The 25,151-nt window shown below is 43.2% G+C and overlaps 1 protein-coding gene across 1 annotated transcript in view; it reads right to left on the bottom strand.

Moving 5' to 3' along the window:
* The window catches only part of DNAH9 (dynein axonemal heavy chain 9), a 1,435,662-nt gene that overhangs the window by 446,101 nt on the left and 964,410 nt on the right, over positions 1-25,151 (bottom strand). The window contains exon 58 of the mRNA XM_086930591.1: positions 4,941-5,111. Coding sequence (XP_086786717.1) covers positions 4,941-5,111 — 171 coding nt within the window. The remainder of the gene's footprint in view (positions 1-4,940; positions 5,112-25,151) is intronic.

Here is a 25,151-nt window from a genome sequence, read left to right as displayed (position 1 = left end):
GGCCTGACGAAGTTCCTAGCCCAACGTAGGAAGAAAAAGCTTCAGAAAAGTTTCTAAGTGTGAAGGTTACATTTTGACCTGGGCCTACTGCTTAGATTATCCAACCAGGGCTCTAATGCGGTCCCCCTCAAACTTTGACTTTGTCCTGGTCAATCACGACCAGAAGTCCCAAGTGAGTGCTGTATGTTTTTAGACACTATAAAGGGGTTAATCGTTACAAATTCCTATCTCAGGTTCCGTACATTGGATATTTGTTGTTTTGGAGTCATTTTAAAGATAAAAATACTTCCCATTTTTAGGTCGAGCTAGACAGTGCATGGACTGTCTCTTTGAGACCTGCTGTGATCAGTGTGCTTCTAGTCCTTCCCCTTTTTTGCCAGTGCTTTCATTTGTCTATGTCAGTGTCCTTTAAACATCCTTGCTTACTAGTGGTCAGTCCTGCCTCTTTGTCCCTCCATTCTCTTTTGTTCCTTGGACAGAGCAGGGACTTAGTACTGTCTCATTCCGCTATAGCTCTTTATGTGTTCTCTGGGGGACAATTTTTTTCTTGGTTTCCCGCTCTGTTCCTGTTTGTCTATGTTTAACTTCAGCACCCTAGCTGCTTACATTTAAATATAGCATTGTTCCTCACATCTCCTCTTAATGGCACAGTTGTATTACTGCGGCCTGTTTTTTACTGCTGTCTACCCCACTGTGGCTCCTCTGCTCTTGCTTGTATTTTTTTAATTAGGCTTTTTACACTTTTCGATCTCCACCATCATTCAGGCTTTTTCTAGTGGCATATTGAACTTCTTCTAAGGACGATTGGGCTTGTTTGTTAGGTACGGCCTGCAAGGGTTTGTGTCCTGCTTCCTCTGTTTCATGGATTTTCAGTGGCTCCTGTGCAGGCAACTTACTCTCCCTCCGGTTCTATCGGCTGCTACTGGCTTTAACATGTTTTATTGCATTGGCCATTGCTTGTTTACAATAAGTATTGGTGCACTTTTCATGAGGCCACTTAGGCTATTTGTCTACTTTTGGCAGAGGCTGCTTAAATTATTTGTTTACGTTTGGTACAGTAAATCGAGTGATTAGTGCAGAATCGGATGTTGAGTCGATGTGGAGACTCATACCCTGCACCTCAGCTCCAAAGCCGGCAGCTCTAACTATTACTCCACGAAGTGTTCCATTCTACCTAATGCTGCTTTTAGCAGATATAGGCATTCTAAGTTCAGGAATTGGTGATGGCCTTCAGTAATTGCCTTTTTTAAAACAATAGTGTGATTCACAGGATTTTAAGCTGCTCCAAGACTCGAACCGGATTGCCCAGCTCCAATCTCTGCAGCTCTGGGCGTGACGCCACTGGACTGGTGTCTGCATAATTAAAATATTACAATGGCGGTAATCAAACTACTGTTTCACATAGAGTAAAGATTTAGCATAGGCCCCTTCACTCTCTCCACAAAGAGGTTTTCAACAGGGGTTAGGCCAATTTGTTCGCTAGAAGAAACTGCACCTTTTGACCGAGGATGGCAGAGAATGTGGTGGAGCAGGGCCCACCATTCGCCAAGAGGCCCAAGCTCAACTCACCCACGCTGTAGGGTTTCAACAGCGATGGAATAGGTGAGGCAACATAGATACCTATTGCTTATCAGTACAGATCGAATTATCAATAATTTGCCATTAAATCTTGATCTTTGACTATCAGTGGGTACTAAAATTAGTTGTTAGCTGTGCAACACATATACTGATCAGTAGCTGTCACTTTACTGCCCAAAGCATGTGTCTAGCGCTCTCTTAGTCGGCCAGTTTCAACTACTGGGGGCATCAGATAATGTGTTGGAACCCACAAAGTTATAATATCGAGAACAAGCTTTATTCCATTTATAATCATACTCTCCTTTCCTGCTCGAGCAGCAGTGGGGGGGTGGGGGGGGGGGGGGGGTATGTCAACATCTAGCGTTTGGTAATAATCAAGTACCCACCAATAACCAAATCCACCCGTTCTTTTAGCAATTTGGTTCGGTTGGTGGGTGGGCAAGTGTATTTATACCCAGTGCTTACTAATGATCAGTATCAGCACTTTCACATCTCTCTGCTTTAACTGGCGTTCCATTTCTATTTGTATTGCTGTCGGACCATAACTTTGTGTTGTCAGAATGGGAGGTGGCTTTGAATACACACATACCGATCTATTAAAAGGTGATCACCAGTGTCGACGAATAACGCAGTCCGCTCACCTTTAATATTGGCATTTAAGCATATATGGATTCTGTGTGCATGCTGACTGTCTAAATATATGTTTATTTATCAAGCGCAAAACTCTGTACAAGAGACACGGGACATGGATACAACAGAGGGAGGAAAGTATGCTTTGCCCATTGCCCTCTTATGTTGTCTTGCCGTGTACGGAAGTGGGATGTGGTTCGCATGCCGTGAGCGCCCCTAATCCCCAGTTGGCCATGTCCAACCTCAAACAATATATTGAGCACATAACGGTACTTATTGATAAATAGTTCTTTGCTCTGCGTGTCCAACACATACTCAATGAGCTAGGGAATAGCAACAGACTACATCAATATCTTAGACTGAACTGTACCCCTGTGCTTCCTTGCATACCTGTATGTGAACTGATTGGTTGAAGTGAGCCTGTCGAGTTGCAGCGATTGTTGAATTGCAGTGATTGACAGCTAAAGGTATCTGTCCACGCTTGCTCTCGGACAGTCTTTGTCCAGCAGTGATGGCATATGGGGACTGACTGGAAGTTCCCACTCTGTGCCCATTGATATTTGGAGGCACCCAGTAAGTACTTCGACACCTTGTAGTCCCCTCAGTAATTTTAACCCAGACACCCCGCTTCACAGTTCTGGGCCTTTATATTTGCCGTTTGTTCTGCATGCAGTAGACTTCACCTACGCATTACTATATTTAGGGAACCCCATTCATGTGCCACCGTACATCTTTGACAGTGATGGACACGTTCATTTTTAGGCACTGGAGATTAAGTGATTTGTCCAGAATCACAGATGTGTGAGCCAATGCCACACTCGATCCTGGTTCCCCTGCTTCAAGATCAGCTGCCGTAGCCATTAAGCCACACCTTCACACCCTTTTTATATTAGGTTAAAAATAAGGTTTTATCAGAAACGTGTCTCCCTAGAGCTTGTGTGTCCTGGGCCTGTGTCTCCTGGGAAATACAGTGTGTGCTCTTCATTTTTAAATATACTCGTAAACAGATGCATTACTTATTTCCTTTCATGACATCATACAATTCAACTCCACACATTTCCATTACACACCCCATAATCCACACCAAACCACATATTTCAAATAACCAACACCATTCCATAACACACCACATACCTCCAATACACACAACAGATTTACACATCATACAACAATTATTACAATACAACCCATATAATTCCACTCCACACCAGATGCGTCCACTACACTCCAAAGAAAAACACATAGGTAAAACACATTACAGCGCCAATAGATGTAACTCTTGAAAATGCGAGACCTATTGCATTGCAAATGCTTCTTTTAAATTGAAGTGGGATTTTTATTGTGTGTTGTGTCTTAATTGTTTAGTGTATTGGTGTTTTTAAATGCTTTACATACCTGTCTCCTAAGTTAAGCCTGACTGCTCGCAGCCAGCTACCAAGGGATGAGCAAGGGACACATTTACCGAGACCTTTACTAGACCTTGTACTGTGTTGGTGGCCTTATTACTGTGACTTCTCAAAGTGCGGGGAGCTCCTCTTACAGCAGCAGCTGTAACGTCCGTCTCTTTGGTTTCAATCGTTTTCATTTCCTTTCTGATGCTCTTGCAATCTTTGTCTTAGCCTGAAAACGGAGCTACAGAATCTCCAGAAAATATTCATAAGCCACAGGAAATTAACACATTAACTTTTTCAGCACAAAAATATGCTTTACAGATTTGCTTTGTGAATCTAAATGTGTATTACAGATACAGATGATAGTAGACACGTAGGATACGTTTGTGTTCTAAGTATTTGGGATGCTTCGTGTGACTGGTCTTGCGAACAAGACATGATGCCGTAACAGTGCCTGCCGCGGAGCTGGAGCATTAACCAGTGAATGGCGTGAGGCCTTGTGAACTGCAATGCTTCTTGCAGAAGCCGAGCATCAGCCCTGGTGGTGCAGTTTGCCGCCTCTGTAAGTGATCTGGCCAGACCTTGTCCAGTCACTGCTCGCACTAAGAGCCCTTCTGCAAACGCTTTTTGTCCTGGATGGTACCACAACTTGATGTAGACACCTCCTTCTGACGGTAACTGTTCACAAATCATTCATGTTTGTCATGAAGTATTGACTTTCTGTCAGTCAACGCGTTGGGGCTGCAGTGAACACAGAAAGCATCACTGACAGAGCAGATATGTCAGGTCACAACTGACAGCCACAGTGAACCCACTATGGATCATTCCTTAACCTTGCTAAATAATGACAACTTGGATGGACAGGTCCTATCCCACTTCCGGGGCTGTTACATTGTGGCAGAGGAAAGAGACCAAAAGCAGAGCCTTTTCTTTTAAGTTAAAGTTTTAAAATAGTTTCTTCTGCTTAGTGTAACGAGAGTATGCACAACCATAAGGCAAAAAGGTGGATTCCTCCTGAGTCCTGCATCCCTTGGGTACCTTGTCCCTTTGTCATATAGCCCAAATCTCACACTGGAAGTAACCAGGGTCATCTTAGCAGCAGTAGAAGCGACTGACCTACTCTTACTGCATTGGTATTTAGCTGCGCAAAGCATCCTGGATGCTGCTATTTAGCCCAAGACTTTCTTGGTCACTGCTCTGTGTAAATACGCTCCACACAATAATGAAATAGAAAGATTAAAGTGTGATCACTTCTTTCTTCGAAATATGGTGCAAAGCCAACCGTGCGTCCTCTGAGGAGAGCACCGGTCTTGTTCTCATGCGAGGTGTCAGTATGTTTACCTGGAAGGCGACCTGGGAGGTGTATGTCAGTTTATCGCATTCGAAGAGGCCTCTGGTGGTGTACTGGAACACCGAGAAGGTGATGCTGTCAATGAGGTTCGCAACCCGCTGCTTCAGGACCTCGTCGGGAAGGGACTTCTGAACAGCCTGCTGGAACACAACGCTGAAGGCCTGGAAAGAAAAAAAGAGCATGTGAGCACTGGAGTGGCATTGTTTTCAAATTGCCTCTGAATCTGGTGGATATATTATACTATTCAAGTATTGCATCACTTCTGTTTTGTTGATGATTCAAAGTAAGTAACTAATGCTTTAACAAAAGCCCAATCAGCAAATGGCATTGCTGGTTCGTTGATGAGGCTAACCTATAGAACGCAAATAGCCCTCTCTCAGACTATTTACAAACAGCTGAGACGGATTGGAACTGCGTACACCAGATTTACAGGATTGGTATGAACAATTTTCAACTTTCGCCTGCAATTCAGAACAATTCCCTGTAGGAGGGTGAGGACAATGAATTGAATGTCCTACACAAGACCTATTTGGATTATAACTGAAAAAGTGTGAGCAAAGAAGAGGGAATTGCACCATGTGCAAATAAAAGAGCTGGAAAGTCGTGATTAACAATTATTGGCAGAGAAGGAGGGGGTCCATTTGTAAAAAATACTTTTTATTAAAATTTATTGAGTTTAAAAAGCTTTATTGAGTAAAAGTAAACAACGTAAAACATCATTACAGAGTTTAGGCAATCAAAAATAGCATGAAGCATCTAATGTACAGAAATAATTAGGATACCCACCCCAAAAGAGAAAGGGTAAAAATATACCTATAAACAAAGCTTTTGTGGGTATTTTTGCAGAAGGGGAAAAGGAAAAGAAAGAAGAGGGAGAGAAACAAAAAGGCAACTCAGAAGATACAATCAATACCTGTAAATATCAAATAACAATTTGAAAAAGTGAAATCGTTTAAGGAGTGAGTCTGGAGAGGTAATCAGTTAAAGGTAACCATAACAAATCTCTTTTGATTAATAAAGGTAAAGTTGTAGCTTAGGCACGATCAAGTCTCTGGTGATGACGCAACAAATTCCACCAAGCATTATAAGCAGCGACGGCCCGTGGAGGGAGTTACGGTGGGGCAGGAGGGCGGGGAGGGGGAGGGGCAGGGTGGAGGTTGCTAAAAACCGGCATATGGATAATTGCAGGTAAGTAAACAATTTAATTAATAAAACGAATTTCGTAGCTCGCACTGCATTGCATTTTGCGATGCAAGGCGCACTACGAAATTCGTTTTATTAATTAAATTGTTTACTTACCTGCAATTATCCATATGCCGGTTTTTAGCAACCTCCGCCCTGCCCCTCCCCCTCCCCGCCCTCCTGCCCCACCGTAACTCCCTCCACGGGCCGTCGCTGATTATAAGCAAGTTTTGAGGTGTCTTTCCAATTGGTAGTAATTGTCTGGAAGGAAATAGCAATGAAAAGGTCAATAAATTTACAAACATTATATTGAACATTCCAAATAGGGGAGAGTCCGCCCCAAACGACAAGTAAAATCTCAAAGGAAATATCAGTGGAAAGTATATTGTTGAGTGTGGACCAAATACAAGACCAATGAGCGTTGACCCTTGGACAGTGAATTTACTTAAGTTTATAAAGCATGGAATAGAAGGGAATCGACATAAAGGACTCACAGTTGTATAATCTGATATAAATCATTTATATGTGTGTAATCAGCATCAATTAGTTACAATAATTTGAGTTATTATGTTCAGCTCTTTACCTCTGCATTCATTTTCCAATTCAGGATTGTTATGCTGATGTTGCATACGTTTTGTCCTGGACAAGAGAAATGTTTGGCAATTGGATCCTCTTCATTTCTCTGTCTGGTGCTGTGACAGTGCCATTCATATCTAACATACCATGAATAGTTAAACTGGCATGCAGAACTATGGCATCCTCATAAGTCTTTCTACACTTTCTATTGAAATCATGTTCTTGCAATGTACCCTGTATTTAGTATCTGCTTCGCATCTTTGTGCACTATTAAAGCATTACGGAGTGTGTCGGCAGACGCCTTTGACATGTCCCTTTAGTTGTCTATTCTTCAAATGTTGTGCGTGACCTGTTCCATGCTGAGTATGACATTTCTAAAGAGAGAGGGAAAATTAGGGCTCGCATCTCTCTCGGATTCCACAATCATGTTTTGTAAGATAGCAAACTGTCTGCAAAGTATTGCTCCATCTTCTTTTAAACTGAAATCCATTCGTAATTAAAAAGTACACAATTTAATTCAGTTGTAGAGTTTTACACCTTTTTACTGTTTGCTCGGTTGGTGCACATTTTCAAATTAACGTTGCACCTTCTTTCACAAAATACTAGCAGCAATTTCCCTTGCAAAAGAAGATGTTTTAAAGAAATGCAATATTTAGTCGAATATTTCATCCTGTTTGTAAAACTTGTAACGCATTTTAGGAGTTTTTTTTATAAACAAGCTACACTTTTTAAACGTTATAATAATTACCTAAATGTTTTAAAAGTCCATATTGCGATTGAAAAGGTTCAAACAGTGAAACAGATTTCAATATCACTTTTTCTTTAAAGGAGGCCTCCCATTCTACGAGGAAGTAATACATTGAAGACAGTGCTGTCCCAGACCCACAGAGGCCAGAATTAACTCTGACTCAATAAGAAAAAGGACATTGAGTAATTTAATCCAATATGATTAACTTTATCTATAAAAAAAGAACTCATTTACAATACGCAACTTTTCTTTTCCTTTAAGTAGCAGCAACTAGTCTAAGTACATAACCTCTATTGCGTAAAAATTGTTGTATGACCAGCTATGCAGCGTACACGGCATGCAAAAATTGATAGCACAGCATAAAAATCATAGACATAGCAAAATATCCAGTGACGTCATCAGGATGCACGTTAAGGAAGTCATCTATATATGGTTTTTGCCTGCTTATAAACCTATAGCAGCAAACAAATCCTAGACAATGTTTGATCAGACTTGACATGAGGAGACTACACACGAAACTTCTCCATTACACAGTTTATAAAGCGGTGATGTGCAAAAGAGACGCTTGGGGATCACGAGTCCTGCAGTAGATCACTGCATGCTCAAGGCAGCCATCTCTTCTACAAGTAGCACCATCGTCATTTGCTAAATTTGTTATACCAGAAAGTCAATTACACACCTTGCCACAATCATGCAGGTAGTAATGGGAAAACTCCGCATAATAGGATACTCCAAGAGGAATTTGAAATTGTCAGAGCTCTGACGATCATGCAGCAGTAAGATCAAGATTATGCTTTGCACACCTTGAAATGGGAGATATCACACTACAAGCAAGTGCAAATTTCCAATTCCAAGACGCACAAACCGGGCATGTTTGCTATGTTACTACCTGATTTGCAGCAGGCTTTACATGCCTAAAACCAGGAGTTTGTACCTTGATTCGGTATTTGCAGAATCATAGACTTTAGACAGAACGAGTATAATGGCCACTCCTGGGATCTCAGCCCCTTGCATCATTTTCCGAATACTTTAACACATTTGGCTGACATCGCGATCTTGTGGAATCACACTTCTCCGAGATTCTTTTTTTAGCGTCAAAAACATATGTCATAAATTGGCCACCCCCATCTGCACTTAGCTACCTGGGGTTTATACTTCTCCTAATTCACATGGTAGAAAAGAATATGCATTCTTTAGGCGGTTTGCATCCTTTTGTTTCTAGGCCAGCACACAGTCAAAATACTAAAATTGTAATTTTAATCTGGGGGAAACGAGAAAAAAAATCACATTTGGGATTCAAAATTGGTTAAAGTTTTCAATAAGTGTGCCTTGAATAGACTGTTCCTATGAGGACTTATTTGCATATGGCTGGGTCTGAACTGGGGTGGTGAAGTTAGGTAAAGAATGATGAGGGATTCAACCCAGATCAAATAGAGACTGGGGGTGAGTGTCTGAAAAGTTTCAGTGCTCCGTCCATCATCTCCTTGTGTTTGCTACGATATAATACTGCACCTGCCATAAATAAAGCACTGTAAGTAGGGAGAAAGAATCCGAATTGCAGTTTTCCTGCTGAACTCCAGGAAATAAGAAGAGGAAATGAAATTACAGCACACGCAATGTGTTAAAAGGAGCGCAAGCAGGATCATCACAAGAGACAGAAAGAAACAAATATTTGGCAAAGATAGAAGGTCTGACCTTTGGGATCCTGTGGCTTTGCCAGTGCTTTTTTGTTATGTTGTACTGCAACAGCAATTTTTTTTGCTGATGCTGCGCAGCAATGGCCAAAAGGAAGAACAAAGAAAATTAAGAGGCACAGAAGAGCAGTTTGTAAACACAAACGTGCCATGTCCTTTGAAAAAAAAAATTACATTACAAAAAGGGCCATGGGGAGATAGAGAAGCGAGTGCAAGGGGCAGGTGGAGGCAAGCAACGACGAGTAGGCGGGGGGCATAAAATAAAAAATAAAGCTTGGGCGGGGGAGAAAAGAAGCACTTGAAAAGAGCAGCACGAAGACAAGGTGGCATAGGTTGTTGTGGGAGAAGCACATGAGAGAGCTGGAAAACACATAAAATGCTACACCAAAAAGAAAACCAGCATTTGCCTAGCCAATAGGTATTGCTTTTGGGACCTTATTAAGAGATTAGTAAAGAGTTGCCTACACTCAGAGGTGTTGTTTAAGCGATGACACATTTAATACAGCATCCTTACTCTTAGATTGACCGAAGAAGCAACCGTGTAAGTGAAGATTGGTTGGGTGTACAGTGCCATCAATCTCACGATCGGCTAGGGAAAATAAGACGGGTCTATAAAAAGGCACTTGTCGATCGGGAAGTAAATGCATTAAAATGCTACTCTGCACCGAAAGTACCTGCTCAGCCACATTTGAGCCGCCATTCAATCTTGGTGCACTGACTCTTTACTAATGAACATGTATGTCTACATCTGAGTTACTCCTGATCCAGTGTCATCTCGTAAAGCGCAAAGACATGGATAGCTAGATGAAGACGAGATGAGGTTGTAAGCAATAAAAGCTCCCGATTTTATTAGCCTCTGAATCGAGGCACATATCAAATTAACTTTTCTTGGTAAGTGATATGATTGGTGCTACTTTCATAACTAGAGGCCATGCTGCTTCTCAAAAAAAAAACGTGCTGCAATTTAATTAGTTAGCTGGGTTACACAGACCAGATTACTCCACTGGATAATTAAAGCCATCACCTCACAACTGTCAGACTTTAAAAAAATGAGTAGTGTGTGCGTGAACAGAAAGAATTAAAAATGAGCATTTGCAATACAATAGGTCTCTCATTTTCGAAACTCTGACCTATTGGCATTGTAAATGACAATACTTTTTATTTATGTGCACTTTGTACTTATAGTCGTTGCTTGCAGGTTTTCAAAACACAGAAATAAAAGGCATTGTCATTTACAATACTAATAGCTCAAAATCTCGCAAATGCGAGACCTATTGCATTGCAAATGCTTGTTACCGTCAGTGGCATACGCCGGCAGTGAAATTTTTGAATGCAGATGTACACTTGGCCTTCAGGGATGGGTGAGATTACGTACTTTGCATCTAAAGCAGCTGGTAAGAAAACCGACCACCTCTTCTGTAATTCTTGGTGTCTAGAGATGTAAGCACTTAAACACAGAGCATTAGGATCAAAGTTAACGTTTATTTTTTAGGTGAGCAGAGGGCGCAGTGTGGCGCAGCATGTGTTTATATATGGTTGGACAGACAGGCAAGGACGTCATTTCCCGTAGTACAGGCACTCCAAGTCATTTCCATCAGCTTACATCGCATAAAGGCGTATGCAGTAGATTTCTTCTATATTTCTTGGGAATAAACAAGTTAGAAAAATGTAGCCTCGACTCACTATAGTCCAGCAGAGTGTGTGTTTTCTGCGGGGCGTTGCACACTCCGCCAATGTTCATTGCGCAGAATTCAGTGTTCCCTCGATGCACAGCTTGGCCCCACCCCTTTTCGTGAGGTGTGGATGGGTTGATATTATATTGGTGAATGACACCCCTAATTCCAGTTGCACATAAGGCGCATATACGACGTGTCTCAGGTTTGAGCTGGCAGGAGCCTGCCAGACATTAACCGCCGGTGCCCCTGCCTCACACCTGGGTCGTAACAGGGAGTTGTGCTTAAACTAGAGTCTGTGCCCGACCTGGACTTCACTCAGGACTTGGGATTGGCATTTTAAATTTGATTAATGCCCCATCCGTAAATTAGGCTTGTTTCCTGAGTTATTCTAGTGCCCCATCCGTAAATTAGGCTTGTTTCCTGAGTTATTCTAGTTTAAGACTGTGCTGTTGTTTCTTAATAGCTTGAGCGGGTTTGTTCGGCATCGATTTGTGTCTGTGTGTGCGTTGCAGGGGAAGTGTGTTCTGAATCTTTTTGAGTCTGTGTCTGTTGCTGTGTGTGTGTGTGTTCGGCATCTATTTGTGTGTGTTGCTTAGTGGGTGTGTGTGTTTGGCATCTGTGTGTATGTGTTGCTGAATGTGAATTCAGCATATGTCTGCGTCTGGGTTGAATACTTTCTCTTTCGTGTGCACAATAAACACCGCAGTACATTAGGGACACAAGAAAGAAGTACAAGTGACATTAATGCAAGTTATACAAAGAGCTGCAGCAGTGAGAATGAAAACACTCGGAGGTCTGCTTGTTGGATAGATGAGAGGATCAGTCTAAAGCTGGGACTTAGGCAAACTTTTCATGAAGATAATAAAAAAGCAGCATGCAAGAATTACTGAAAACCGTGACTTGAAGAAATGGTTCAGAACCTCTTTTTCCTTCTGTTGCTTCCCTGTGAAATGGTTCCAAAAAAGAACAAGCCTGCGATTGGTGCACGCGTGCCACAGCAAGACATCTGGTTTCAATTATCGCGCCTGTGTCTGGGCACGATAATTGAAACCACAAGGCGGCTGTGTGGGTAACCAACACCAATAGGCCATGGGCGGAGCAGTGCGCCAGCCTTTGGCCAATTTCTTGCTGTTTTTGTTAAAAAGATGCACGCCAAAGCCAATAGCGTGGGCCAAAACAAATAGCATACGCACGAGCGTGTGCGTTTCCTAGGTTAGTTTTGAAAACCCCTACAAGAAGTCTCTCGCTGAGCGACAGTGCTGCGCACTGCAACGCTAGGCGCAATACCCAAAAAGCGCTGTCACTCTGTGCCAATGTAGTCCCATTAGACCTAAAGTGAAATATCAGCTGCAATTTGGTAATCTTAAAAGGAGTGTGGCCACAGTAAGATTTTGATATATTTTAATCATGCTTGCGGGTCTTGGTTTCAATTCCTCATATGTGTTTATGTCGTCTTTGAGGGCTTGGATAGTCTAAAAAACTTATAGGAACCTTTTGGGCCGCATGTCATTACTCCCCATAAGGGGAGAGGGATTCTAGATCAGCAGAGGGAGGCAAAGGTGTGCTACAAGAACGAGGTTGGTACCCCTAATGCAGCGCATGGGAACAAAAATGCTGGCACTGCCCACGAATTGCGGGTGATGAGGAAGATGGCGGTCAGGATGAAGGTGCCTAAAGGCTGAGGGACAGCGGTTACCTGTCCTCCTACTTTCCTTTCTGTTTCTTCCCCATGGTGGCAGCGCTGTCGGCGTTTCGTGCTCTCTACCCGGCTTATGCTGTTATGGTTTGTGGTCTCTCTGCTCTCAACCCACAGCCCGGCACAGTCACACTTATTGTATGTTTATCTGTTTGGGTCGCCTCTGAGGGGTGTCTGACCAATAAATGTCAAAAATAATGCAGATCTCTCCTTTGTAAAACATCTAACATGCTCGCTGAATCGGAAAAACACACAAGTTCAGATTCACTTACAAAGACCCCCCCACACACAAATATATATATATATATACACAAATCGAAAGATACACACGTATCGTTATAGAGACTAACACAATTACACACAATAATACTAACGCACACACGTTTACACTAAGATGCCCAGGGAAACACGTACACAAAAAGAAAGATGAAAATCTTTATACTACATCTTATTTAAACCACACGCCATGTAGAGGAGATGTCCACTAAAACACACTCCCGAACAGAGGCACACCAACTTGTTCAGACACACACATTCACAGAGTAGTGCATAGTGTGTAATTGAGCATGTCAGTTTCCATACTGCTCCTCACAACACCGCCAGACTTCTGGAGGCATAGCTGCCATGGGGCATAACGAAACTTTAGGGGGCTTCCTGCACATTTCATGGAGGCTCCCCTCTGGAGTCAGTCATGAGCCCTCAGGCCAGAGTACTGTGCTAAGTGGCCCCTCCGGAGCTCGGGATCCCCGCGCACCGAGGGGCTGCGGGGCCTATGTTACACCACTGCCACCCAGGGTAGGGTAACCAGGCAACCCGGATTTGACAAGACAGTCCCAGGTTTTCACCAGCTGTCCCAGGAGATTTCAGGAAATTTAGCTCATGCCTCGGGTTTTAGAGAGGATTGGTTGAAAACGGTTGGAGGTATCCTTTTTTGTTTTGCAAAGCAGGAATAGTTAGCAGCTGTTATACGAAAGCAATTTAATTAACAGGCATGCTACTTCAACAATGGTATTTTATTTATGTTCTTACTACCTTTTCTGTAATTCTCTTCTAAGGAGCACTGCCATTCTGTGCACTCAGTTGATAAATTGTAGTCCTTCTTCTATTTTTGTTAAATGTCTCGGTTTTTTACTTTAAAATTCTGGTCACCCTAGCCCTGGGGCTCTCACACCCAGTCCCGTCACTGGAAACTCAAACACTCACCCCGCACACCTGAAGTCCTGGTACCCTGCCTGGCAACACTTGTGTGAGCACCCACAGCATGTTCACGAGCACGCCCTCGTTCAGCACTCTCCTGGCTAACATGGCCTCTGCACACTGTGGGTGACTGTCAATACTAAATCGATACGAGGGCAGGCAGTGTGGAAGGGAAAAGGCCACGGGTAGTAGGACAGTGGGCATGGAAGGGGGGTGGCTGTGCATCGGGGTGGGTTAGTGCCATATAGGTGGAATAATCGGAGAAGGATGGATTATGGACGATAGATGAGTAGGTACTTGAATAGATATGTGTGGTATATGAATGGATAGATGTTAGCAAAAAGGTAAATATCGTTTTTATTTAAATGGCCATGTTACGTTGGTTTACTTGGTAAAATACAGGCATTTTTTTCTTAAAGAATGGTGTATATATCAAATTTAGACAACCATTTGCAATGCAATCGGTCTCGTTGTTGGGAACTTATAAGTGTTTAACTCTGCAGCATATTATCGCACATTACTACACTTGACTGTGTGGCAGTAATTCCAAGCCTGGCAGCAGATTTGGCAGTGAAAATGGTATTTTAACTCTTAGGAGTGGTTTGAAGAGTAATACATTAAATTATTGATAAACTTTAATTACATTTATAAACAAGTGGGGCCTACAAAAAGTGTGTGTATGCTTGTGGAAATTAGCATGCATTCCCTGCAGTGCTTAAGCAGCTTTCTGGGAGAGGTCCTGCACCGAGGGGCGAACTCTGGGGGACAGATGTGTAATAGGAGAGAGGAGGGTTGAAAGACAGGAGGAGAACTACAAGAGAAACAGAGTAGGCCAATTAAAGTTAGAGAAAAGAGAATATGCATGGGGAGAACTGATGATTCTCACTGAGTGAAGGCCGCACCCACTGCGACGCCGTTTAGTGCAAGGAGCTCAGTGCAAGTACACTGCAGCCAGGGCAGCTCTCACTTTGATGGATTAGGCGCCACCCTGGATTGGTAATAGTTGCATCATCCCACATCATAGTAGCACCTATTTCTTTACACAAGTTTACCTGATGCATGGTTTGTTCATGATAAATGTTTCCAGTCCCTGAATTTGGCACTGCACAATAAGTATAATAATTTACAGTAAAGTGCATACTGTCTGAGGATTATTATTTCCTACGTTTAATGTAAGAGAACAAAGAGGGAGAGAAGGAGCAGAGTGACCAAGAGATGGCTGTCTTGGGTGACTTACACTTTAAGCCCTTCCTGGGGCCTCATTTATGAGGCCTTGCGTCAGTTTTGCGCTGCGGATGCGTCACTTTTTGTGACGCATCGGCAGCGTAAAACATGCGCCTTGTTGCGCCATATTTAAAAAGTGACGCATCTAGGTAGATGCGTCACTTTTTAAACCCCTGCGCCACATTATACCTGCGTCAGGTATAATGTATGCAGAGGGGGCGTTCCCCCGCAAAAAGCCTCGTAATAGTGACGCAGTGAAATCTATGAGATTTCACTGCGTCACTTTTAGGATGCGGTTGCGTCAAAATCTTGCACCTGCCTCACAGCAGGCGTAAGACTGACGCAAGCCCTTTCACATGGGGCTTTCCCCATGTGAAAGGACGCATTGCTGGAGTTGCGTCACTTTTGTGACACACTCCAGCAATGCGTCACTTTTGCGCTTACAGATGCGTCAGAAATACTGACGTATCTGTAACTCCTTGCGACATGATGCGTCATACATTAAATATGACGCATCATTGGTGTCGCAAGGAGTGCGCAGTGGAAAGTGACGCATCGCTGTTTTCACGCAGCGATGCGTCACTTTTCATAAATGAGGCCCCAGGATTTTCGGTCAAGACATATTCTTTTTATATACTGACATAAAATAAACCACTAAATTGTACAGAAGTAGCAATTAGTTGTATTTTCCGATAGTCACTCAATTCATTGAAATGTTACACTTAATCACAGCGAGAACATAGAAATGTAACCTAAAAGCAAACTGTAAACATTCACCGTCCGTTCTCAAATGCTAGAATTGCTGGTACTATATCTCTTAGGCAAGAACAAAATCTCCAGATTGTGTAAAACAGACCTTCCAGCCCCATCCACCACCCAATGTTTCATGACTAACCTGTTGTTGCTGTGGTTAAGCTAAAAGTAAGGTCCGTTTTGTGCACTAAGGATGAAGACCGCTCACGCAAACAAAATAAAGTGTAAGGATGTTAGTTCACTCGTAGTGCCTAATGGGACATCAGGGAACAAATGAGGGTGACATCACCGTTGATCTCTGACAGAGTCCGCTCGGCTCGACGGCGGCAGGACCAGGGCGCCAAATGTTCTAAAGAGTACCTCGAACCAATAAATGTACAGAACAAATAAAACAGGACTGCACAGGTTTACCTGTAATTCCCTCAAAGTCAGCCATGTTGAAGTCAGTCAAAAAAAAATTGTGTCACAGAATAGTGTGAATGAACTAGAGTGCTCAATACAGTTTATGGGTAAAAAAACTGGTCGGTCTGGGGAGTCATGCTCCTTGAAACAAGATCTCTGAAATTCACAGACGTGTTAACGGTAGGCAGCGGGAAATTTAACAAGCATTTGCAATGCAATAGGTCCCGCATTATTAAAGTTTGAGCTATTGGCATTGTTAAAGAATGCAACACCAATAGCTCAAACTTTAATAATGCGAGACCTATTGCATAGCAAATGCTTGTTTAACTGTGTCCCTGGCAGCCCAAATAAAAGTTGAGAGCAGTGGCATAGCTATGCCTTTTCCCTCCCATGACGGTCACAGCCTTTGCCGCACGGTGGTGGCCTAAAGAGCAGGGGAGGGGGTGTGCTGGCGATCGATTCCTGCGTTTTCCGCACCTAACGGCCCTAGGAAAGAGTGGGGGGAATGGGAGGCCACCGCCCCCAAACCCCCGCCCCTCCGACCCCCTTTGCTACGCCAAAGGTTGAGAGTCTGACTGGGCGCAGTTTTAGATTTCACTAAACTACACTTTGCACACTCTGCTTGTTTAACCCACACCATATGCTCTCATAGGGTAGTTTATACATCTACGAGCTCCTCCTAATTTAGAGGTTGTGACCCACACCACAATTAGCTGTTCTGGTGTAAGGAGGCGTATGTATGATGAAGCATGCCACCTCAGGGTGGTTGAGGGTTCTCGTCTTCTTTTTCCTTTGTCAGCAAAATTAATTTGCAGCAGACCTTACCACATCTATCATAGATCCCATCGACCAGCCCCAGATTGTGTGTGTTATGTTCTTGGGAGTCTATACCTGCTGGTCTTAAAAAGTTGGTTTCCTCTTTATAAACATAAAGACGTCAAGCACTCCTCCATTGCAGCAACTTCAAATTTATACATAGGTATATAGAGCAGTCAGAACCTTAGGCATTTTCTTTTGGTCGTACCTTGCAAACTAGAGATAATATATTCCTTATGCATCGACAGATAGGATTCAAGTGCCCGACCCATATGTTTGTCTCTCTTTAATGAGGTGAGATCTTTCTCCCTTTAGGCACTCAATAAGGCATTCCGCAGGATACTTTTTCGTGCCTCTCTGTTAAGTTTAACCATAGTCTCAAAGTCTGGTAAATAATGTGCTTTAATTACCTTGTTTAGTGAGTAAATGGTAAGTTCCATAGACTAGTTTGAAGTTTTTTAAAGTTCCAGGTAAATTATTAAATATTGTAAGGTTGTGGAGTCTTCCCCAAAACAACCACAAAAGTAGTTCATTGTGGCCCCATTGTGGAGGGATAATAAGGATAATTGAGAGATAGTTAGTCCAGGATAGTGTTGTATCAATCTAGACTCCAAGGCAGTCATATTGAGTGACTGTTTCAATTATGGCATTACCTAATACAAAATATGGTTTCTTACTTTTCTTTCTGAACTCAAAGAACTTAGTTTTTCATTGGTTAGCTCTTAATCCATTATCAAGTTTGAAATAATTTAAACGGCATAATAGGTGTTGTAAGCCTTTTGTCGTATGCCAAATCATTAGCATCAGCCAAATGTGTGATCCATGGCAGTCTCAATTTTGGTGGCAATCCATGTTGTGGGTTAAGGAACTCTGGCAAACTAGCTATGTACATAGAAAATAGAAGCATAGCCAAAATGCAGCTTTGTTGTTCATTGACAAAGCATTATCAGTGGTAAACCTTATTTGTAGCCATGTGTCTGTGGGAGTCTTCTGTATCAAAGTAAAATCGCAGGGCAGTGATACTCTGTCCTTGGAGGGCTCCAACCCCTTTTAAGTGGCCCACATACACCCACAGGCTCCCACTACTACATGTAGCCTAGCTGCGGTTGGTTGGTGTGGCTCTGAGCTTTGTCTCTGGGTCCTCTAAAAGCAGAAGTTGAGATCCTGGTGCCCTGTCAGTCAAAGGGTGGTACCCATTGCTCACAGCATTTTGAGGTGGCTGTAGCAAAGTAGGGAGTTCTCAGGGAGCTATCTGTATAAACACTCTTTACCCGCTGCCCCCGTGTTGCTGGTGCCACCTTTGAACATATGCTGGGGAATGCACAAAGGGCTTTCTACCAGTGTAGTGAATGGTAAGAAATTACGTTTGTCTTGTCCTGTGTGAGGGTGCAGGTTGTCCTCTGGCCCTTTACTTGTATATACCATTTTATCTATGAGTAAGTAGGTTTTAGGTAGGACATTCATCACTGCGTGGGAGAGCATTCCAGAAAGATCTCTCCTGTCAATTTTCTATGCATGCTAGGCAATGTTTGCTTTACAGTCCAGAAGGAAAGCTTAGGTCACCATGTCTGCTACATCCTAACTTGCTTAGCATAAAGAAAAGACACTTTCCATGCTGATACTTGCTTTCCATTCCAGAAAGACCTCTTTGTTCACTCCCTGCTCTGTCACAAAATGTTACTCCTTCTGCAAAGATCTTTAAGTTCTTCATATTAATTGGATAAAGTCTCACGGGATCAAAATGTCTCAGAGGGTGGGCACCCGGCTTGTTTTATATTTGCATGACCTGTATATTAATGTCCAGAATGACCTACCTGTATGTTAGTGTCCTGCAGGTACAAAAACTAGAAAAAATACAATAAAGACAATATTTTTCCCCCTTATCAGTAACATACTTTGAACAGTAAATGTTAAAAGAAAACACTTTAAAATGTGTTCTAAAGCTGCCCAAATGAACCCTAAAGACAGTAAGGCCATTTAAAAATGAAAGAAAACGATAGAATATTAAATGTGAAGAGATGGTGAATATTTGCCCTGGGAAAGGCGGCAATCCCTACTCAGAGTGCAGTGACACCGCGGCCAAGGGCTGTGAAGGACCACTAAACGACAATTAGTGGCTGTTCTGTACAAACAAGCCATTGGGGGGCAGACCCAATTTGATCACTTACATTGTGGCCCATGGCATGGACCCTTGTTACAATACGTGGGTGCTGGTTCAAGACAAAAGGTGTAAATTGTAACAGCGCCTTCCAAAGATTCGTGCACAGGCACGGAGGTCAAACCCAGGGTTGCCATGTGCACTGCGTTTTTTTAGTTGCTTGTGGAACAGGTGTGTATATTTTTTGTACTTTTATTGTATACAGTACAATACTATGACAGGCAGGAGCCAGGGCCCGGATTGAAAGGTAGGATGTGTTTAGGGAGGAGCCCATATACAGGGAGCTAACAAGGGCAGTATTATAAGACAGCTGTGTCTGGGGACTCTCCCCGGAAGTGCCGAGGGAAGAGGGAATGTCCCTAAAGAAATTGTTTACTGCCATGAAAATATGGTGAAGAGAAAAACGACACAGTGTCGTGGCTCTGATCCGACAAGGCTGAGCCTGAATTGACTAAAGAACAACACAAATGCCAGTACTGGACATTACTTATATGTATTTATGCTGACCTATTATGAAGAAAGCATAACGGTCCGTTTTTTACTTACGTCACTAGTTTATTGATTCATTTGTTCACTAGTGGAACATTCTTTTCATAAACAAATCGACAGCATTTTTTTTTGGTGCATGTACAAATATACAATATTACATTACATCAAGGTCTCGATGAACAATACAATTTACAAATTTACAACACATCCAACTCACACACTGGCCAATACATTCACCCTTTTCCTAACATACCAAAATATACACTTAGGTCCTAATGTCAATAGTGAATTCTCTGTCCATATAAATGGTTTTGCATCCAAGGATTTAATTCAGTACAATAAAAGCAATTTAGAAATGTAACCCTGCTTTATGAACACTATTCACGCTATATTCCCAGTTGACAAAAGGCACCAAAACAGGTCGACGCGTTTCGAACCCCCAATTGCGGGGTTCTCCTCAGGACCAACAATCTATAAAAAACAAACAAACACTAATTTGAATATGACGTCCAAAAACCGAATTGATTCACTAACAATAGCACCACCTGTCGGTACCAAGCTCCCTTACCTTATTAGTGTGAAAAGCACTTCTACAATAGGTGATATTCAAATGACAAGACACTCTAAATGGAAGAGACATAACAGACATCTTAGAAACCCACACAGTCACAGCTATTTTTACATCTAATCTACAACATACACATGTGCATCATTACGGGGCACTCACCTATTTAATAGTGTGGCAGCTATGTCTGGGGAAGAAAGAAGGAGGAATTGTAAGTCAAGCTTCAAACGCCGTGCTGTTTCGTATACTTTGTGATGTGCTCGGCGTATGGGTTGTTATTATAGATGAATTTATTTTCATATAGGCCCATTAACAGTACCGCTAATTCCGGAGCAAAGGGGCAGCCCATGGCCACCCCTTTGATCTGGAAGTAGAAGTCCTTGTCAAACATAAAATATTTTTTTTGTAGCGCAAACGTAGCCATTTGTACAATGAACGATGTGGGCACTCGTGTTGGTTGTTCCCTTTGGTCTAAAAAGAATGTAAGGGTTTCCAGAGCTTGTTCCTGAGGTATTTGTGTATATAATGCGACTACGTCCATAGTCACTAATAGTTGCCTTGATTCATCAAAAGGGACCGATGTTATTTGGTTAAAAAAATCCGTGGTATCTTTTAGATGTGCCGGAATCTCTTCAACGAAGGGTTTTAGAAAAAAGTCTATGTATTTAGAGACTGGTTCAATTAGCGACGCACATCCCGAAACTATCGGGCGGCCTGGAGGGTTGTTTTGGTCCTTATGTGTTTTAGGAAGGACGTAGAACAATGGTGTTCTTGGGTGTTTATTTTGAAGAAATGAGAATTCCTTGGGTCCTAGGATACCTAGGTCCAGACCTCCCTGAAGGATGAAAAAAAGTTATTTTTGCAACTCGTCCGTGGGATTTTTCTTGATCAACCTAGAACAGCTCGGGTCGTCCAGTTGAAGTTTAACTTCCTCTTTGTATCTGTTTATGTCCCAGAGGACTACAGCTCCACCTATATCCACCTGTTGGTGTCGTTTTTTAATGAAAAGCTATCCTCTTTTTCTTCTCTAGATATGTTATAGTTGACATAATGTTTTTTGGTTTCTAGGGAAGCTATACCTGATAATAACGTTTTCTCAAACGTAATGATTTCTTTAGGAATTTTAAAAACAGGTGAACTAAATGAAGATTTGTTTCGAAGTCCAGTCACTTCCGTAGATGTTTGTTCAGGTGTGTCCTTAAAGAATGTTTTTAGTCGGATTTTGCGACAAAATTCCAAAATCTCCAATTTCATTTTGACGAAATCAATAGGTCGCACCGGGACATAAGATAATCCTTTCTTTAAAATTGATATTTCCGAAGCTGTTAGAATGCAGCCCCTGCCACAGGTGATTGATCTAACTCCTGTAATATTGATGTCTGGTCCGCATTTCCCATGGTTGGTAATTTGGGCGAGTGCGTCCCCTTGCCCTCCGTTGGCCTCTGGATAAAAAAGGTTGCGGTGTTTGTGGTTGATTCTGTTGATTTCCTCTGTAATTTTGATTACTCCTTGTATCGTTCATATCCGTCTCACCTCCCGATGATGATGATGATGTATCAGAGAACGTCAAGTACTTATTACGAGATCGACCTTGATTATCCTGAAAAAAACGGCGTTGGGCGGGTCTAGAAGCCCGGTTGCAAGTACGGGTAGACTACTTCCAGTGAAAAGTCTTTTGGGTCCAGATCGAATTTACTTCCTTTCTGAGTCACCGTGTAGTCCTTAAACTCCAGTAACTCTTTTTCTCTTTTTTCTAACAATCCTTTGGCGTCAGTGATTAACTGGTTGTTTTGAATTGCCGCTTCTAGAAACGAGATTTCTGCTAGTTCCTTCAGATTGATTGATTGTGTGCAGTTTCGATGGTGAGGACCATCAAGTCCCTGCTACATTTGGTCTCTATCCCACTAAATCCCTTCTTATACTCTGGGTCATCAGTAAATACCATGGGAGTATTTCTAATTTGTAACCCAGTGGGTATTGTCTCTGCTTGTAGATGTAATAGTAGAAAATGACCATGAAGGTCTGTCCTAATTTGTTGTTTCCTCAATCTGATCAACTTGTCAGATTCATTTTTGGTCTTTGCTGTTACACTTAACGTGGCAGAGGAAAAGACAGGTGGTGCACTAATTAATTTTTGGATGTGATCCTCGCTATGCGAGAATGTATCTCTTTCAGACATACCAGCCAAAGGACAATACAATAACGAACTGACACCAGACTTAAGACAATATTAGTGAACATACACTTCAACAAAAGAACAAACTTATTTCCAATATGTCCCCCTGTTTGGGACAAGGTAAAATATGATGATCACTTCACACGTGAATTTTTCAATGGAGGGGAGGGTATCAAAAGGTGACAGGCCTGATGCAAGCCTGGGCCCTGCTCGCAGCTATGTGTCCCCATGTGCTGCTGCAGGTTCATGCACAGTACATCGAAGACCTTAATACGCTCACCATCTGCTGCTTGCCAATATCATCCTGCGCTATGACAGGCAGGAGCCAGTGCCCGGATTGAAAGACAGGATGTGTTTATGGAGAAGCCCATGTACAGGGAAGGGAGCTAACAAGGGCAGTATTATGAGACAGTTGTGTCTGGGGGGATGCTTCCCGGAAGTGCCCAGGGAAGAGGGAATGTCCCTGAAGAAATTGTTTACTGCTGTGAGAATAGGACGATCACTTCACAGGCAAACATTTTTTAATGGAGGCGAGGGTATCAAAAGGTGACAGGCCTGATGAAAGCCTCACCCCCTCGGCCCTGCTCGCAGCCATGTCCATAGCGAGTCCATATCGAAGATCTTAATATGCTCACCTTCTGCTGCTTGCCAAGATCATCCTGCGACCTGCATCACTGTGACATCAACAGGACATATGTCCATGTGGACAGCTAGGGAAACGAGGGAGCCTGTCGGTGTCTAGGAAGCGCTGATGGGAATGAGCGGAGCAAAGGCGGGACTTACCTGATTTATTTTTTAAAGCACGCTAAAGCTAATAGGGGGCCGCGTGTGTGGTCAGCTTTCTGAAGCCCGTACAAGAGAACTTGCGCTGCACGAGCATTGCTGTGCACTGCAACGCTAGGCGCAAGACCTAAAAAGCAGGCATTATGATCCTAATGTGTTTAATTAATGTATATATAGGTGATCTAAAAAATACAGTGAACAAGTATTCAAGTTTTTATGCATTTTTCGCTCTCTAAGATGATGATTCTCCCTGTGCCTGGACAGTAGCAGCAGCACTCGGCATGTGCGAGCTGAGGCAAACTGTTACAAATTATGTTATGAGCCAGCACAGAGAACAGCTGATAGACTGAAGCTGCTCTGTTTATACCAAAAACACAAGACTAAGAGTGGATGACCATAAAGCAGCAACAGGAGGGAAGTGGCCCAAACATGAGCAAAGACCGTGGCAATAACAAGCTGTCAGGAAGAGGTGTTTTTGGAGGACAACACAGGGAGATTAACTGAACTGCAAGCAGCGCCATGTGCCAGTGCCAGCGAGGCGCTGGCAGGAGAGAAATCAAAGGAAACCAGCATTGGCATAGGGAATAGGTATCGCTTTTGGGACCTTATAAGTGTTTAGCCATGCAAAAGTTGATGTTGTTGCACCAAGGATATTGTGCTGCACAACGGCAAGCTGTGAAACTGATAAGTGTTAGGACAGTGCATGAGGCAGGGGGGTAAGCACAGCCAGCTTTGAACCTGATGATAAGTATTAGGACAGAGCGGGGGCAGGAGGGTAAGCACGGCGAGCTTTGAACATGATGATCAGTATTAAGACAGAGCGTGGGGCAGGGGCGTAAGTTTGGTGAGCTTTGAAACTGATGATAAGTGTTAGGACAGAGGGGGGGCAGGGGGATAAGCACGGGGAGCTTTGAACCTGATGATAAGTGCTAGGAGCGAGCGGGGGCAGGGGGGTAAGCACGGCGAGCTTTGAACCTGATGATGAGTGTTAGGACAGAGCGGGGGCAAGCAAAGTGATCTTTGAACCAGATGATAAGTGTTAAGACAGAGTGGGGGCCGGGGCGGGTAAGTAAGACGAGCTTTGAACATGGTGATGAATGTTAGGACAGAGCGGGGGGCAAGCACGGACCGCTTTGAACCTGATGATAAGTGTTAGGACAGAGCGGGGGCAGGGGGAAAATCCCAGCGAGCTTTGAACCTGATGATAAGTATTAGGACAGTGTAGGGGCAGGGGTATAAGCACAATGAGCTTTGCACCTGATGATCAGTGTTAGAACGAACAGAGTGGGGCAGGGGGATAATCACAACGAGCTTTGAACTTAATGATAAGTGTTAGGACAGAGCGAGGGCAGAGGGGTTAAGCACGGCGAGCTTTGAACCTGATGATAAGTGTTAGGACAGAGCAGGGGCAGGTGGGTAAACACTGCGAGCTTTGAACTGGATGATAAGTGTTATGACAGAGCGGGGCAGAGGGGGTAAGCACGGCGAGCTTTGAACCTGATGATCAGTGTTAGGACAGAGTGGGGGGCAGGGGGTAAGCACGGTGAGCTTTGAACCGGATGATCGGTTTTAGGACAGAGGGGGGACAGGGAGGTAAGCACGGCGAGCTGTGAACCTGATAATAAGCGTTATGACAGAGGGGGGCAGGGGGGTAAGCACGGCGACCTTTGAACCTGATGATAAGTATTATGACAGAGAGGGGGCAGGGGTGTAAGCACGGCAAGCTTTAAAACTGATGAAAAGTGTTAGGACAGAGCGGAGGCTGGGGGGTAAGCACAGCGAGCTTTAAACCTGATGATAAGTGTTAAGACAGAACGGGGCAGGGGGGTAAGCACGGCGAGCTTTGAACCTGATGATAAGTGTTAGGACAGAGCTGGGGCAGGGGGGGGGTAAGCACAGCAAGCTTTTTACCTGATGATCAGTGTTAGGACAGAGCGGGGGCAGGGGGTTAAGCACCACAAGCTTTGAACCTGACGATTAGTTTTAGGACAGAGCGGAGGGCAGGAGGGTAAGCATGGTGAGCTTTGAACCTGATGATCAGTTTTAAGACAAAGCGAGGGCAGAGG

The sequence above is a fragment of the Lissotriton vulgaris genome, chromosome 7, assembly GCF_964263255.1.
Source record: "Lissotriton vulgaris chromosome 7, aLisVul1.2, whole genome shotgun sequence".
Taxonomy (NCBI): Eukaryota; Metazoa; Chordata; class Amphibia; order Caudata; family Salamandridae; genus Lissotriton; species Lissotriton vulgaris.
This window is presented reverse-complemented; position numbering and strand designations above follow the sequence as displayed.